The sequence below is a fragment of the Aptenodytes forsteri genome, unplaced genomic scaffold, assembly GCF_000699145.1.
Source record: "Aptenodytes forsteri isolate BGI_AS27 unplaced genomic scaffold, ASM69914v1 Scaffold16, whole genome shotgun sequence".
Classification (NCBI taxonomy): Eukaryota; Metazoa; Chordata; class Aves; order Sphenisciformes; family Spheniscidae; genus Aptenodytes; species Aptenodytes forsteri.
This window is the reverse complement of record NW_008794753.1, coordinates 3,632,452-3,649,765: the sequence shown is the minus strand read 5'-3', so window position 1 is coordinate 3,649,765 and position 17,314 is coordinate 3,632,452. Positions and strand designations below refer to the sequence as shown.

At 42.0% G+C, this 17,314-nt stretch overlaps 1 protein-coding gene across 1 annotated transcript in view; it reads right to left on the bottom strand.

Moving 5' to 3' along the window:
* Positions 1-16,897, bottom strand: part of FAM132A (family with sequence similarity 132 member A) — a 23,927-nt gene extending 7,030 nt beyond the window's left edge. Inside the window, exons 1-5 of the mRNA XM_009274186.2 lie at positions 16,727-16,897; positions 6,846-6,965; positions 5,578-5,689; positions 5,139-5,320; positions 76-184 (exon numbers count right to left, since the gene is read on the bottom strand). Coding sequence (XP_009272461.1) covers positions 76-184; positions 5,139-5,320; positions 5,578-5,689; positions 6,846-6,965; positions 16,727-16,897 — 694 coding nt within the window. The remainder of the gene's footprint in view (positions 1-75; positions 185-5,138; positions 5,321-5,577; positions 5,690-6,845; positions 6,966-16,726) is intronic.
* Positions 16,898-17,314: the final 417 nt, after the last annotated feature.

Sequence of the window (17,314 nt, the reverse complement as noted above, 5' to 3'; positions counted from 1 at the left end):
GACCCAGAGAGTTCTCCAGGACTCCTTCTGCACCTCTCAGGCAGCACAGAAAAGTTTTCGGTGGACAACACTCACCAATGTGGACATTGGCTGAAAACTGGTAGATGCCAGACACAGGTGCTGTGAAACGTCCTGTTGCCAGATTTAATCCTGTCCCCCGGAGAAAAGCTCCTTTGGCCAGAGGCTGAAAGATAAGAACAGCAGACCCTGAAGAAGTCCCCAGCACTCTCAACAATTACCTCTGCCCATGACAAAGAACAAGCTTAGGTGCACATGAACGAAGCTGAAAAAATTTGCAAGGCTACTGCCTTATCTTCCCAGAACACACCTTCCAGATGGGCTCTCTCACAGCATTTGATGCCCACAAAAGGCAAAATGATCAGTATGAGACACGAAGATGCCCTTTTTGCTCACTGCCAAACTCTTCTAAGCTCATCTTGACTCAGACTGCGCTTACTGCATCCCTATGTTCTGCTGGTCCTAGTGGCCTCTAGCCTCTGTTGATGTTCTGATAGACAAGATCTCCCATTATGTGAGTCAAGAGGTCCCTTCTACTCCCAAAGGCTTTGTAGATGGGGCCAAGCTTAAAAACCTGGAACCTTATCCTCTGTATCACAAAACAGCGTAAACACTCATATGGGTCTCCAGAGGTTTTCTACCCGCTTCATGTTCTGCTGGTCCTAGTGGCCTCTAGCCTCTGTTGATGTTCTGATAGACAAGATCTCCCATTATGTGAGTCAAGAGGTCCCTTCTACTCCCAAAGGCTTTGTAGATGGGGCCAAGCTTAAAAACCTGGAACCTTATCCTCTGTATCACAAAACAGCGTAAACACTCATATGGGTCTCCAGAGGTTTTCTACCCACTTCATCATAGAATCACAGAATGGTTTGGGTTGGAAGGGACCTTAAAGATCATGTAGTTCCAACCCCCCTGCCATGGGCAGGGACACCTTCCACTAGACCAGGTTACGCAAAGCCCCATGCAACCTGGCCGTAGGTCTAAGTCAGACAGTTTTGATACTGTTAAAGAACAACTGCTTGGATTCTTACAGATTCCATATTTAGTTTCATTTTGTTCTAGCCTTGGATTCTACAGCATAGGCAAAAACCTAGTAAAATAGCATGCAGCTTCTCCTCATGGCAAGAAAGCAGTCTTAAGTCAAATTCGCAGCAGATTATCTGACTCAGACTAAAATAAACTCTGCAAGAAATGTTTACTGTTTGTTTTGGCCCGCCTCATATGAATTTGGCTAGAGATGGGGAGAAGCAGGAGTGGCTTCAGTGGGCCAAGAAAGCACATTAGTCAGACTCTGCTTCCACCACAAGGGCATTCTGTGCAACGTGAATGCGTTCCCATGAATGCTGTCCTGAGAGATTTGCCCTGCCTTTGTCTTAGGGGACAGGGAGCTGTTCAAATCTGACTCTGTAAAGGCACGCACACTGCTATATCCCTAAAACATGCACAAATGCATAATTGAGCGATGTCAACAACCCAACATTTGAGTATGCTTTCCAATAGCAGATGGCGAAAGGGGCCTGAGACATGGTGAACAAATTTGTAGCAGTGTCACCACAGGTGCTATTACACTAAAAAGAAGTAGTGGAACACCTTTGTTCAAGTATCAGAGGGAAGTTAATTGCCTCCCCATTCTGGTTCATCACAGCCAGAAATTGCCAGCTTTCACAGTGCAGGGTAACAATAATTTACTTAGCTTTCTCTTTGAAAGGAAGTAAGGCTGCAAATATTTGGGTCTGGTGGCATTTGTGTAGAGAGTTACTACACGGTAGAAGGAGTGAAATGACTAACCTGCCTTTATTCAGCAAATCCCAGGCAAGGCTCACAAAAGAGTAATTCCCAGTCCTGATTTACCAAGATCTAGCTGTAGTCTTAAATTTCACAGAACTTTACTAAAAATGTGTTATGTGTGCATACGGTGGTGAAAATATATCCATGTGCAACAGCAGTGGCATTTCTCATAAGATTACATATGTATGATGGGAAACCAGTAACAATGAACTGCAGAACAACTATGTTTCATACAATGATTTCTAAGTCTCTATATTTATCAAATGTGCACTGATGTATGCACATATATACACACAAAAAGAGCTCTATTTTCTTTATGTATACACACAGACAATGTAACAGCTAACCTAACAACAAAGACTATGGAAGGATATTGATTCCGTTCTTATGCTATCACTACACCATCATTTTTGGTAATGTTATTTTTGATTTACCTCACTGAAAGAGCAGATTCAAGCCCTGTATGTGCAAAACTGTACTGCATAGTTAATTCATTCCTTTCTTGTTACAGCTATTAGCAGAATCAGCAACATAATTCCAAAACCACTGGCTGAGCATGGAAGGCAATTTTAGGCACCAGTAAATAATCACTGATAAAACATTCCTGTTTCTTCATGCCCTCTGTGGCTTTGTTATTCTTTTGCTCATAGAAATAGACAATGCAGGGAGAGGTTCTCTGGGCAAAATATTCCATTAAACCCCATGCCAATTAGAGCTCCCTGCTGCATTTGCTGCCTCTCAGCAGCATACTCAACTAGCTGCTTCAAACACTGCAGGGATTTCTATCTGAGAAACTAACTAGTTGCACAAAGTTGTTTCAGTTAGCAGACCAAAAGCAAACAAACAAGTTAGTGTCCAGCCATTCTGTACAAACCAAGGTCAGCTTCTTGTCCTCAGTTCATCTCCTATCCCCACGTCGCCCTCATACGCTCCATAGTTTACTTCTGGGTGGAAAATAGGAACCATGCACAGAGAATTGAGATGTGAACTGCCAGTTTAGCTTTTCAGTGATAAACACCGCGGAAAGCAATGCATTGACTTATCTGTTATTAAAGAAAAGGATAACCCAGCCTGCACAGCAACCACAACACACAGGGGATGCACCAGTCTCCTGAAGCGGCAATAAAATTCAACTGCCAAAGGTAGACATTTAGCTTGACCTCAAGGCACTAGAGACACCAGGACTCCTTCTGGGATCTTTCACCATGAAAAGCACGTGAGCCACCTTAGCCTTAAATGATCTGATTCCAGTATTCCTGGGCCCCAGATAAATCCCACTTCCATGGCCTGTCAGAGGCTGCAGTTACTTTAATTCTTGCTGTGTAAAGTGCCTTTCTGAAAGCTTTTGCAAGAGGCAGTCATTAGAAACCTCAAAGCGTGAGATACGGGAGGAAGAGGTGTGGGGAAAGGAGTATCACATGTTTCATTCCAGATGCCAAGGAAATTGTGAGACCAAGAGAAAGAGAGAGGGAATGTTCCTGGAGGAAACTTAGCATGGAAGGATGAGAAAACCATCATGCTTTCTCAATACTCAAGGTCAGAGTGACTCAGACACCATAGTCAAATGACAGAGTAGAGAAGTAAGAGGCCGTTTCTCAGCACAGGTTCTTTCCACTATCTCAAAATGCTTTGGGTAAGGTCCAAATCCAGGAATTAGTGTCTATCTCTATCATCTCACTGAGAAGTATCAAACTGTTGGCATCTTCACCCTATTAAACTGACAGAATGGAGGGAGGGGAATTCTCACTCTCTCCCCCCCTTGGACTGTTTAAAGACAAAGTTTTCATCTTTGCAAGAGCATCCACTGTCTCCCTCCCTGCTAAATTCCCCTATATCAGAGCACAAGCTAAAACCAGACACTTCTTGTCCCAAAGCTGAAATGAAAGGCTGGCATCCAGAGGCCTGCCAGCCCTCCCACATCAGCTTCAGGGCCAGAAGCAATTAGAAAGAAGCTAGGCATATGATAACAAAGCATGGGAAGCATCAGCCTACACACTGATTGCTGAGATGTCTTTATTCACATCTTCCCTCCTAATTAATGAGGCAGCAGATCTCTCTAGCCCTGCCCACACTTCAAGTACAATCTTGCCTCTGTGCCAGCACCCACAGTGCTGTCAAACCAGGCTTCCACAAGTGTATTTGGGAAAGATCCAGGAAAGCACCCTATTTAGAACATAACCACTGCCTCTAGTCCTGCAGCTGTGAGAAGTCCTAGCAGCAAAACTACTCCATAGGAAAGGATCTGCTGAACAGGATTCTTCAGAAATGGGACTCAGTGCAGCTGGGAAGAAAGCTCAGCACCTTACTACATGGACAGTGTTAGCAAACCCTGCTGACAGAAAGCCATATTCCCTGTTCATACCCTTCAAACTCCTCTTGTCACATCACAAAAGCAACCATGTATCTGAAGGCCTTGTGCTATTAGACAGTCTTCATGACTCCAAAGCCTAAAATAAGTCTCCTCAATTACCAAGTAACTATTTGTTTTTAACTGTTACTTTGCCTAACATTTATACTTCACATTCGGATCCTATTTGCAACTGGTTCAGAAATGGTTAGTAAAAGTTTTAATATCAAATTCAACAGCTTGCTTGTAACCATGCTTATAATGACCTACAGCATCCCACGATGGTGTGCTTGTCATTATAACATGACTGTAATGAAATTATACAGATAATGTTTTACAGAAGACTAATAAAAGTTGTGTAAAGAATCTGAGCATCAGGACTGGCCCATCTAACAAAATGATGGCTCTCATTTGGGCTCACAAACCTATAACCAATGGCTTCTGTCTGCCTCTGACATTTTTCTACATCTGAACATTACTCTGCAATTAAACAGGGTGTGCACTGAAAAAAAGAACAGATCCTTCACACTAATGCCAAACACGGACAAGTCTTTCTCCATCATTAACTGAAATAAAAAGACTCACTGTTGTTTGGACCTGTGAGACAGCCCTCTCTTGCACAGACCTGTTAGAACTTCAGTAAGAACTGTAATGAGATTCAGCTGGGCTGCAGGAGAGGCAGAAAGTCTGCCTCTTGGGTTTGTCAGGAAGGAGAGGACTCAAAGCTAAATGTCCATCTTACTGCAGTTGAGCTTCAGTGCTGAAATCACCGTATGAGACCCCACTTCTGTCAATCACAAAAAAGGTAGTGCTGTATTCATAGCATCCAAGCCTGAGACGAGCTTCTGGGATTAGTCTGCCCTTTCAGGAAACACCTTTACCTGCAGAGCCACCTAGCAGCTTTGCAGACTAGGGGAACTATAGCTGATCTACGCACAATGGCTGTTGTGGAGTTGCACAGGTTCAGTCTGTAATCCCTTCTCACCGACTGGAAGTTCTGAAGTTCTACCAGCGTCTTCTTATCTACAATGACTTGTCCTTTTAGCTTGCAATGGAACGCCTCCTCTACACGTCTATGGGGTGAAACTTCCTCCAAGGAGAGCAGGAGTGGAGGCAGCTGGCTAGGATGGGCTGAAATAGCCAGGGATGCTCGACGCTCAATGGCTTCTGAGGAAAAAAGAAAAAGTATAAGAAAATAAAGGCTTAGTTTAAAAGCCTGGTCTATGAAGCCATTAGTTGTGCAATTAGACTTCTGCCCTCAACTCTTCAACTCAAAGCAGCACTGGGGAAACATTTTTTCAAATTTTTGATTGCCAGATAGGGGAATGCTTTAAGGTAAACGTTTGCAGAGCCAGCGCTTTATTTGCCATGGTGCTTACCAAAAGAAGCAGATCACAAAAGCACAAAGCTCTTACAGTCTTTACCTTTTAATATCTCCTTAAATTCCTGCAGAAGGACTTCCCGGGTGACTTCAGCACCAGGTGCTCCTGGAGGTCCCTGGGGGCCAGGAGGTCCTGGGGGCCCAACAAGGCCACGCTAAGGAAGTAACCAAAGAAAAACACGTGAATTAGAACCAGGCAATTGCACTGACAGACCAAAAGTTCTCTCAGCCATGAGCCAGTTCTACAGGGTTGTCAGCCACATGAGCAGCCCCCTCCACTATCAGTTCAACTACAGTCCTGACGCAGTAAATCTTAAACTGACTCTCCAGCCAGCTGTGAATTGCAGCACTTGGAATTTACTCAGGTCTTTACGTGGGAGGATAAATTTTGCTCAGGTAAACACTAACTGGTTCTTCAAGTACATATATACAGTGTGAAGCACAACAGGCACAAGACTAAGTTTGTCTCTGTATCTTCTCGTATCACCAAAGTAACATACCAGCCTTTAAGCTTCTTATTCTGCCTATTCACTAACTAGAACAACCATCTAGCCCCACTTTACGTTATTAATATATATTGCTCAGACATAATGATCACATACATGAATGTTTGGTGCAACAGTAGAGCTCTCAAAAAAATGAAACAGTTTATTAAAAACACCTGTAAAGGTTAGCCACACACACTGGAGCTTTAAACTAGTAGTACGAACATGCAACAGTGTTATCAATGCTATTTTGATCTATATTGTTCCTAGGGAGTTCCTGTTTCCTCAACTAAACTGCAGTCAACCTGCGTGGAACCACTCCTGCCTATCAGCTCACTGAGAAATAAAAGGAAATCATTAAAAGCATTCAAGATTGTCTAAGCAGCAGATTAAAAGTGCACACGTGATCAAGCATCACTCAGCAGACGATCAGTAATTAATTAATTTGAAATAAATGACTTGTCCACATCTTGATTAATATATCCTTTGAGATACCTGGACTTTATCTAGTGGAAGAAAAAAAATGTTAATTTTATTTCTACTGAGCAGAAAAAAACCAAAAAAGGCTCAGTCCAAGAAACAGCTGGTTTAAACAAAAATGAATGTTTACAGCGAAATTCACATTCCTTATCTTACAAAGCATATAGCACTTACTGTCTCAAACTTCTCCAAAATACTCTGAGAAATTAAACACAAACAAATGAAAATGCACTCTCTGGGGTGGGAAGGTAAAAGCTGGAGCACACAAAACACCTTGCATATCAGCAGTAGGAAGGGAAGCCACGGTGCACATTTATTAGCTGATGGCAGTCTAGCAATAACCTACTAATTTCTTGTCTTTCCCTTTGCATCTCCTTTTAGAGGTATTGCCATCATCTGGGCGGTGAACAAAGGAGATCCAGGTCCGCCGTGGATCTGCGATTCGAGGATCTGGAGATTCTAGGATCTAAGGAGAAACAAGAACAAAGACTGGTATCACTGTATCTCTTTGGCCACTACATGGATTCAGAGAATGCAAAGCTTCCAGACCAGACTGTTGTCTGCTGCCTAAACCACATCCTTGATTCAAATGTACTGCATTTGGGAGGACATTGAAGGTGGGATAAAAATGGGATTTTACACTTCTGTAACAAGCAATTCAGTTTGGATTATCCACTTTTTGTCTTCATTTACAGGAGCATTGCAAATGCAGGATAGCATTTCAATCTGAGTTCTGACACAGCATATGAAAGACACCAGCCTTTCAAAGAGTCCCATTAGAGTGGGATTTTTTTTCTTCATAAGTTAAAGGCTAAGCCCGCCAGCAGAAATGTCCCAAAAGCCAGAAAATGCTGCCCTTAGAACATCAAAATGCCTTCTCGTAACTTAATATGCTATCACCTGCAGGGCCTCCCAGTTCCCTTTGCTTAAGAAATCAGTAAGAGCCAAGAGCTGGGAGCCAGTGTACCTCAGAGACCTTTCTCAAGCTGCTGAGACCCTCAGAGTTCTGACAGTCCTAATACGTGCCACAGAAAACCTGCCCAGATGCCAGAGATTGCTCGCCACTGGCATCTGACATTTATCAGTGGAATCTACCAAGCAACACAGGGAGATTAAAACGTACAGAAAACTTTGAAATGCCCCATAACTTTCAAATCACAGGCTGTAGAGTGACAAATGTGCACCCAGAAAAGACAATTCACAATGAAAAACAAAGTCCATGTCTGATCACAGAAAAGATGTCCATTGGCAAATTTAACTACCTTGCCCATTCCTATCTTCTGCAAGTATATGGTAGCCATAGAGAAATTATCTAGAGAAGCTTTGACATTACAGTGCCTAGTTTTGGATCCCTTCTAAACAAAGTCTGGACAGAAGAGAGGATCTGTCTTTACGAGTTTGGGTCTACTTCCTATTGGACTCCCTGGTTCCCATTACTCACGTCCCAGAGACAACCAGAAGTAAGTGATCAAATAGCCATACCTGTTCTTTTTATCCTAGGCTGGGAATGAACTTCTAACTTTAAATTAAAAAAAGGCACCAGAAGTCATTGGCTACTAATACCCTGCCAAGCTCTTGTCAAGAGCAATTAACTGTTGACTATGGAGGTTCCAATCTGTTGACACATCAGCCTCCCAAATGTCCATCACAGTGAGGATAAAAGCACAAGCCCTCCCAAAGTTTCATGAACCATGCTTAAGTATTCAGAGCTATTAATGAAAAAGCCAGAGAGAAAAAACTGCAATGAATGCTTAAAATATTTAAAACAAACAAACAAACCCCCCACCCTGTGCCTACTGTAAACTTTTGGAATTCATTGAAGAAACCTGTTTTTTTCTCCTCCTGGTGAGACAGAACAGGTACAGATCAGAATTCCAGCAGGAAAGCAATACAAGGCAGTAGTGGGTTGAATGACATTTGAAATGATTCCTAGACTATTACAAGTTTAGGTAAATCAATATTGATCTATCACCATTCAGAGGAAGAAAACAAGATGGGTGTGGAAAAAGCATAGAAGCAAAGTCAGTCAACAGTGTGCTTTTCAGATCTAAAAGTGTTTGCCCCTGGGTGTTAAGCTCCTACTAGTCTGACAGCACCAGGCAGTTCTGCCACAGCTCAGACACTGTAGCTCTATCCTCAGCAGCCTTAACAGTAACAGTGACCTTGCAAGGTGCTTCCAATGCAGCCAAGTCAGCAAACACATCTACCTTCGCTCATTACCTGTCTCACTTGGCTCCCTAAAGCACTTGAGAACCATACTGAGTTTTAATACCATTTCTAGTACCACTTATAAGCATAGATTCCCTTTCATCAAATAGCCTGCAGAAGCATGTAGAAAACAATTAACACTAGAATGCAGGTAGAGCTGAGGTCCCAATAACTGCAATATACGCCACTGTCTAAGAGCAACAAGAATTGGACAGAAGATTGCAAATTTTAGCTAGAAATATCAGAGCAAGCCCATTTTGAGGGGAAAAGACCACAGTCTGTGTGATCTGCTACGAAAAGTCCATGCAGCATAAATTGTTTCAAAATTAAATCTTAGAAGTCTGCTGGAATTCCAGCTTGAGGTTATAAGGAATGTCAGTGCTTCCAAGCTGATGCAGAGCCTGGAAATCTCTCTCTCCGGCATGCATCCAGGCACATGGGTGTAGTACAAGGCACTTGTCCACAGATTTCTGAGCTGATGTGATCACAACTATTTATTTCAAACAGCTTGGGTCAAGAAATGATTTACAAACCAGCAGAATATGAGCAACTCCCCAGAAATCAGATGTGTTGAGAGCTGAGCAAGGGTATTTGTTAAACATACATCTCAAACCCTGTGAAGCCAACTCTATCTTCTCAATTCAACAAATAATCTTAGGTGATTTACTGCTCAGACACAACCCACAGAAAGATCTACTCCTATTGAATTGCTCTATTCAGGCAGTCCACTTATCCTCCCCTCCAGATAGATGGCTGCAGAGTAGCTGGTGTCTGTGCTCTAAGCCAAAGCAAGGATATCCCGAGATATTTCGCCATATTGTTCATGCATTCTACTGCAATTAATCAGAGCCAGAGTTATGGTTATGCACACTCCCCCGATGCTCAAATTTAGCGTGTATTGCAAACAAGAGCAAGGCAAACTATTCATAACAATCTAGTTCATTATTTCTGTACCCAAATCAGTCCTGAACGGACTTTTTATGTTTAAAACCACATTTACAGTCAGCCATAAATTGTGTGTTTAGTCAAGGGATTCTAGTAGATTGTTTTAGCTAAATTATTATTTGCCTTTTTTACTTACCGCACCCAGGACTTAAATAGCTTTCCAAAATTCCATTGGAAATTAATGTAAATGGAGCACCATAGGAAATCCCAGGTATTGTGAGATTAGTCACCTCACTGAAACATTATCACCTTCCCACAGATTGCTTGACTGCAGATTTTTGTGAAGCGTAAGAAAAGTCAAAGACTGGCCAAGAAGGTCCTTTGGTGCAAACCTCTCCATCTATTGTAACGTGTAAACATCAAGTCCAGAGGCAAACGTTCACAAAGTTTGCAACTGTCCTTAGAACAGCACACGAGGTGCAGCTTATTTCTACAACAAACGTGAAATATATTTATCAGAGTTTCATGGAGATTTAATGGTTTCTCGTGGGAGAAGCTAGTTCTTTCCGACCCCACTTCATCTGAAAACAGATGGGTGCAGCATCACCACACACAAGGTCACACCTGCAGAGGACTGTGTTTATGAGCATTGAAGTTTACAAAGCTCATCAATGTAAAGCAGGTCAAAGCCTACCCGTGCTTTGCCCAAAGGAAGCAGATGGGTTTTTGTCCCAGTGACTGGGACTGAGAGGTCTGTGGTAAAGCTGCAGTGCAGTTCACAAAACAGAAGGAAGCAACGGATTAATAGAAGCACCCAACTCAGGCAGGATGGAGTAGCACTCAGTGCTGTAACAGAAGCCAGCAAAAGAACAGCTGGGTTGCAGAGAAAAGGAAAATAAAATCAGTTCATCCTTTAAAAAGGGCTGGCTCATGTGGCAGGAACTCAGAAGTGCAGTCTCCAGAACACAGCAAACACAAGACCAGAGTCTTAGGAACCGGGATGCAGCATTTGCTGCAGATGTGGAAGAGACTATTCAAGTATTCCTGGTTTCCACCGGGCTGCAAGACAGGCATAAACTCCCCTCCACTGCAAAAATGAGGAAACAGGCCAGCTAGAAGCAGAAGCCAGCAATCATGGGCAGACCCTGACCATTAACTGTGAAGACAAACAGATGTCCTCAGCCTTTCTGGAGCTCCAGCTGTGAAGAAACAGGCCAGAGCAGCCATCTTGTCAGGGAGAAAAAAGAAATCCAGATGGCACATCCCAGAAAAATAAATTAAAAACTCCTGAAGTTAAAAAAAAAAAATAAAAAAATCCCATACCTCTCCAGTGGCTTGCTTAAATTACAAATCCCTCTACAAGACAGTCATGGCACTCCCCAATTTCTCCAGCACAAGGATGATTGACAGTTAAAATGAATGTTCCATCCTTGTGGTATTATTATTTAATTACTATGGCATGCATGAGCAATCCCAGCAATAAGCATACAAGCCTCTATTTTTCTTGGCAGCAGCAGCCTCCAGCAGCCAGAGAGACCTTGCAGCCAACTCAGGTATCAGTCAGGACTGAGAACAGCCTTGGAATCCCAGCAAAGGGGACTTGTCCCTCCTGGGGTGCTGTTTACAGAGCAAAGCTAACCTACAGGAGTCAGGAGGAATCCTCATGTTAACTACAGTGAAATCAGGCTTACTCCTTAACACTTGAAACAGTACCTCCAAAATCAACAGAAGCCTTGCCAGCAATTTTTAATGAACTTTCCATCAGGTCTTTTAACATTACTTTGGAATCCGAATACAATGGCACCTATCACTTCAGAACCAGTTTATGACACTGATGAGAAATTAGCCCACTCTCTCCCTAACCTCCCTCACAATAAAAGACAAGTTGAGCTGTAATTTAGACTGCTGCACACAAGCAGAACCTGCGGTTCTTTCTGGCTCTAACTCCCAGAACAGCACGCACTGCCCAGACACACACACACAGTCTCTGGCCAAGATTCAGCCAGCAAGGAAGAAACTACTAGCAGAAATCTACAGTCAAGTAGCAGAGAGTTTGGATCCTGAGAAATTTCTGAACTGTATCTGAACTTTCCTGAAATTCAAGGATTCTGGGATCCAGTCTGCATCTCTGCTAAAAACCAAAGTGAAATGGACAAAAGTACTTTCAGAGTTCGGATGAATAAAAGAAAAAAGTCAACACTACTGTGAGCAAGTCTGTACACCTAAAAGCATCTCAAAGTGTTCTCAGGCACACCTAAGCACTTCTCAGGGTGGGACAGGATGGAAAGAAAGCATGAAAAGGTTACAATTTTGTGAGAAGACAGCATCCTTTCCACCTGCGATTTGTCAGAGATGTGTGTCCAAGAACATATACCTAACCATTCCAGTCCACAGTCTTTATGCCTGAAGTTACTGCCCTCCAAGTTTTGCTCAGTTATCTACGTATTTGTCCACCTGTGATGGAATTATATTTAAGAATTATTTGCTTAATAGTTAAGTAGTTGCCAGACACAAAATGGACCTGACTAAGCATTTCAATTATCTTAATCCACACATTTCTATGTTGTTACACCTGATTTACACCAGCAAGAGTTATTGCCAGCTTCATTATGAAATTAGGAGCAAATTATTTATTTCAGTAGTGTATTTCACTTGGAACAGGTTAAAAAGTGACAGACCCCTTTTTTTTTTTTAGCATGAAAAATCCTATGTCAGCTGCTAATAACTTACGGTTATACACACTCTTGGTTATTAATGAGATGTAAAACCAAGGTCCTGACCACTTGTGGTTTTTACAGATCCCTCAAGAATTTTCCCTAGAGCAGAAGTGTTAGGCTTGGTATCTTAGCCAAATCCGAAATGGAATTCCTACCTAAATTCCCACTATGTTTTGTGATTAAAAAATTATTCTTCACTCCTCTAAAAGGCTATCTCAAAAAGCTTCTCCCCTGCACTTAAACACAAACAGCCTTCAGTGGTCACACCCATAATGAATTTAATGAATCTAATGGAACAGTTCACGTGAGCAAGAGCTACGTTGGGTGAGCAAAGGACATGATGTTTGTTCCTGCGTTAGCTGTACTGCAATGTTAATCAGTGCCACCCCTGGATGTGCCAGGACAGTTCTGTCTTTAGGGACGCCACAAAAAGGTAAGGAACTGAACAGCACCAATAGAGCAGATGTAGCACAATGCATCTGGCACACAAAACCACATCTGATGTAGGACTACATACTTTAATAATGAGCTTTAAAAATCTTACAAACAGCTCTGAGAAATGAGACCAAGCACTGAATTACTGATATGCTGAGTCAGATGTATGAATCCAACATTATTTTACATGGGCCACAAGGAATTGCTGGGAAGCATGTTATTTGTTATAGCCCCTCTTGTTCATAATATGCCAGAGCAAGACTGACAATGACGACAGATACAAAACATGAAAGATAACAGCTTCTACTACAGCTAAGTCACAGTCCAGTCTCTCCCATGGCTTTAACACTTGTCAGGCCCAAAAATACTTTTCTCAATTACACATGCAATCACACACTTCAGGCTAAGACTGAAATCTCTTTACAGAGGAGGAATGCAATCTGTGCAATGTCATTGAACCACCTGCTGTTTTCAATTGGAGGCAAAAGGCCCCAAAGAAATAATTCAGAGAGATTTAAGTAATAAACCAGGTAGACCTAGCCCTAGATATTTGACAGAGACAGAAGGATCACAAAGGAAATAAAATTTCAAGGACTCCTTGGCTATGTAGTGGGTAACTAAATTAAAAACACTACACTATTTCTTGCAGAAATTGCACTGAAGGTAAAATCCTGTTGACCTCAAATCATCCCTGAAATTTCACTGGGACGCTGAGTCAATAATTTTCCCCAGGTTAGGATGCTGTCTTTGGGTTGCTTAGCTGAAGGACACCTAAAAGCAGCTCACAGAACAGCTGAAGCTGGAAGGGACATCCACAGATTGTCTAATTCAACACCCCCTGCTCTAAGCAGGTGAACTACAGCAGGTTACTCTGGACCATGTGCAGTCAGGTTTTGACTGTCTCCAAGGACGGAGACTCCACAGCCTCTCTGTCCAGCCCTTTCTAGTATTTGACCATCCTCTCAGTAAAGAAGCTTTTATTCTTATGTTTAAGTGGAATTTTCTGTATTTCAACTTGTACCCACTGCCTCTTGTCCTTTCACTGGGCACTAAGAGTCTGACTCCATCTTTATTCCCTCTACTCAGGTATCAAATGGTAACTCCTGATCAGTGTCAACCCTATATAACCACTGGACAATCTACAACTGCTGAACCCCTGTTAGTATAATATCACATCATGCAAGACAAGATCTATGCCTGGAAAGGGGAAGGCAAGCCTGGCAAGTGGCAGCTGCAGGTACTCAGCCACACACAGTCAAAGTAAGAAGGTCCAGTAGATTACAACCTCTGTACCCATCAGTCATGTTCTGTTCTCTCTCTCAGTCCATCTGTGTCAGAGAAGAAAACCCTCATGTGCTTGGCAAGCACATCACATTGACAGCAAATCAGCAAAGATAAGACTGGAGAAAAACTTTTTTTTTTAAAAATAAAAAACCCAACACACTTACTGTTTCCTTGGAAATATCAGGTTTATCAGGAGACTTGAGACTTCTGCTTCCCTGTTTTAGGTAGAGGTTTCACCACATGACTCATGCACTGTGGATGTTAAGGGGGAGCTTTCTCCACTCCTATTTGAAAGGAATTCCCAACAGAAATTTGTCCCAAATTGTTTTGCTTAATTAGAAGGAAAACACATCTACCTTTTCAACAGTATGAATAAAAATCACTGCTCTCAGCTAGTATTTCATTCCCTGCTCCTTCTGCTTTGATAAACCTACCAGCTGGCCACAGAGTCTTCCAAGGTAAACATAGCCTTAATTTTTACTGTACAAGGCCAAAAAAAATTCCATCTTTCCTGTTATGTGCTGTAGAGAAATGAAATGGGACACTGCTGTTGTTTCACTTTCCTGTGCAGGGCATCCTTTCATGAAACAAAACTGCTCACAGAAGTACCTTCAAGGCTCAAAGAGATCAGTCTTCCATAGAGAACTGCTTTCAACCTTCCTTTAGCTTGATAGGTTAAGTAAGGTTAGCTTCACTATAACTTTACTTCTTCCCTTAGCGAATACAAATTGTGATGCTTTGCTGTAAATGGCAGCTGTCACTAACCCCAGAAATGGTGGCAATTCTTAAACACTGCATTTATAGTATGTGTAAAATAATCCCTTAGCTTGGGCACATGCTATATAAATATAAAATACAGTCACCCATGACATTTAGCAGCAATACTTAGCTAGAGCCTGGACTTCAACCTCAAACAGATTCCAAGGAGAAAAGTTCACGTTGCAAAATTTGGGAGTGGATATCAGGCAGAGCTCATAAGCATTTACATCAAAGATTTGGTTTTGTCCTACCCTTATTAAACAGAACCTGCCTTCACTGAACTCGCCAGCTCCTACTGCAGCCAAACCTTTGCCATGGATATTTTAAAGCAAAGTATTTCAACACAGAAACTGCAGCTTCCAAACAATGTCTGTTTTAATGAATGCCCACTAGACTCCAGATGAGTACTGTGTATCTTCTAGCAATAATGTATGTATGACTATATCAGAATTAACCAGGACCAGTTTCTGCTTGCTTTTGCAATCAGAATACATTCTGCTTGCGGTCCAATACATTTCACATCAAGCTAAATTAATTCCAGAATAGACTGAAATTTAGTTGCACCAGGTATGTATCTGGCCCCTTTTGCAAAAGCAGAATGAAGCAGTTCTAGAAAGAGAAGAAAGTGATTGATTATAAGCACCTCAAGAATTTAGCATGTATACAACCTGTCCTAACAGAGCCCTGCAATACACAACAAAAAAGTAGCTGAAGAAACACTGCTTACAGTCCCCTAATGATAATTTTAAGTGCAGCAGCCAGCTTTTTTATATAGAGGACTGTTTCTCAGACTTGCCCAACCTTAACCAATTACTCTCACAATAGCATTGAATAGGATATTTAGAATGTCAGCCCAATTGTTCTAACTTGCCCCCTCTGCCATGCCCCTATTTTTGACAGGTTTGTTCCTCTATTGCTATAGTGACTGCCATCCCTAATGCTAGTGATCAAAGTCATGTTTTAGAGGTCACCTCCATTTGAAGCAAGGGACATTTTTGTGTGAGCAGGGGAGAGAGAGAGAAGGGGCTGTGTAATAGGGGAGACTCCTTCCTTTCTCAGTGTTGTAGTCTCCCTTCCATTTCATCCTGCTCCTAATCCTAGGACCTGCTTTTAATTCCCTAACCCTCTCTCCTACTCCCAAGCATTCTATGCAAGTTTTCATCTTAAAGGATTCTGGGGGCTATGATCAACTGACTGGAAATTTTTTGCAGCTTTCAGCCTGGGGTGATTCTCCCAAACATGTAACTGGAAGGATCCTACCCTGCAAAATTCACTCACTAAGCCTAGCAAGTCATCAGCTACAGCCATTGAGGTATCATACACACAGTCTTACACTTGCCACTTATGCACAATTACCACCGTCCTGAATCCTTTCCTACAAGAGCCACAATCACCTTAAACAGATCATCTGACTACACCAAAATTTTTCTCATCTGTAATTTTCAATCACCACAGCATCTCTGGTGGAAGGTGCAGTGCAGAAAAAGCTCAGGCACGCTCAGGTGTTTATACTGTTGCCTAAGACAGTTTTGAAATAACGTTCCAGAGAGTAAAGGGTTTGCCTGCAAGAGATACATTAATATGCCAGTATCATTATTTTACTGCGATAGCCCACTTGCCTTTTTTTAATCAGTTGTTTCTGAACAGGATAGCGTTTATACGCTAGAACTCCAAAATGTCTTTACACTTAATCAGCTACTATGAGACTGGAACTTCAGTCATGCATATTCTAAAATAAATTATAATAGTAAATTGCAGTATTCCAGTGTTTGCTTCAGTAAGCTAGAAAATCAATCATGCAAAAGCAAAAAAGATAACATTTCTATTTAAAATCAAACAGAATTTGGCAAGATTGCCTCAATCATTGGAAAAAGGAACCAGCATCACCTTACTGCCAGAAATAAGTTCTACCAAGCACTGACAACACATAAACACCTACCTTGGGATGCCCGTGCAGTTCTTCACTGTTTGAGAGGGTAGCATTGAAAGGCTCTGTATACTGATTAGGTTCTTTCTTCATCTTTCTCTCTCTCTTTGCTGCTGTAACTCTGAAGAGGCAAAACTGCTGACAAAGTAAAGTTGCCACAAATACCCAGGTGCACCCCTTCATTTTGAAAAGGGAGGGGCCAAGTCAGGAAGAGCACTCTCCAAGCACAAAAACTCCCAAAGCAAAAAAACCTTCACCACCAATAATAGGAATAGACACAGACTTCTCTCTAAAAAAATAAAAAATAAAAAGGTTAGAACTATCAAAGATGATCCTCTGGGCTATGCAATGTCAAATGAGCAGCATGCACGGATGCGCTGGTTGCTGGAGAGATCTCTGTTCAAGCAGGACACATGGAAACGGTATAGATAAACTTGTTTGAAAATCTGGATTCACTCGAAGAAAGAGGTAAGTCCATTCAGCCTCTTGAAGCTTACATAAATACAAGAGGCCCTGGAAAGTCCTGCCACCCACCTTGAAGTGTTGCTCCCCCCCCCCCAATAAGTCTTCAGACTCGTTTAAAACGCACTCAACTATGAA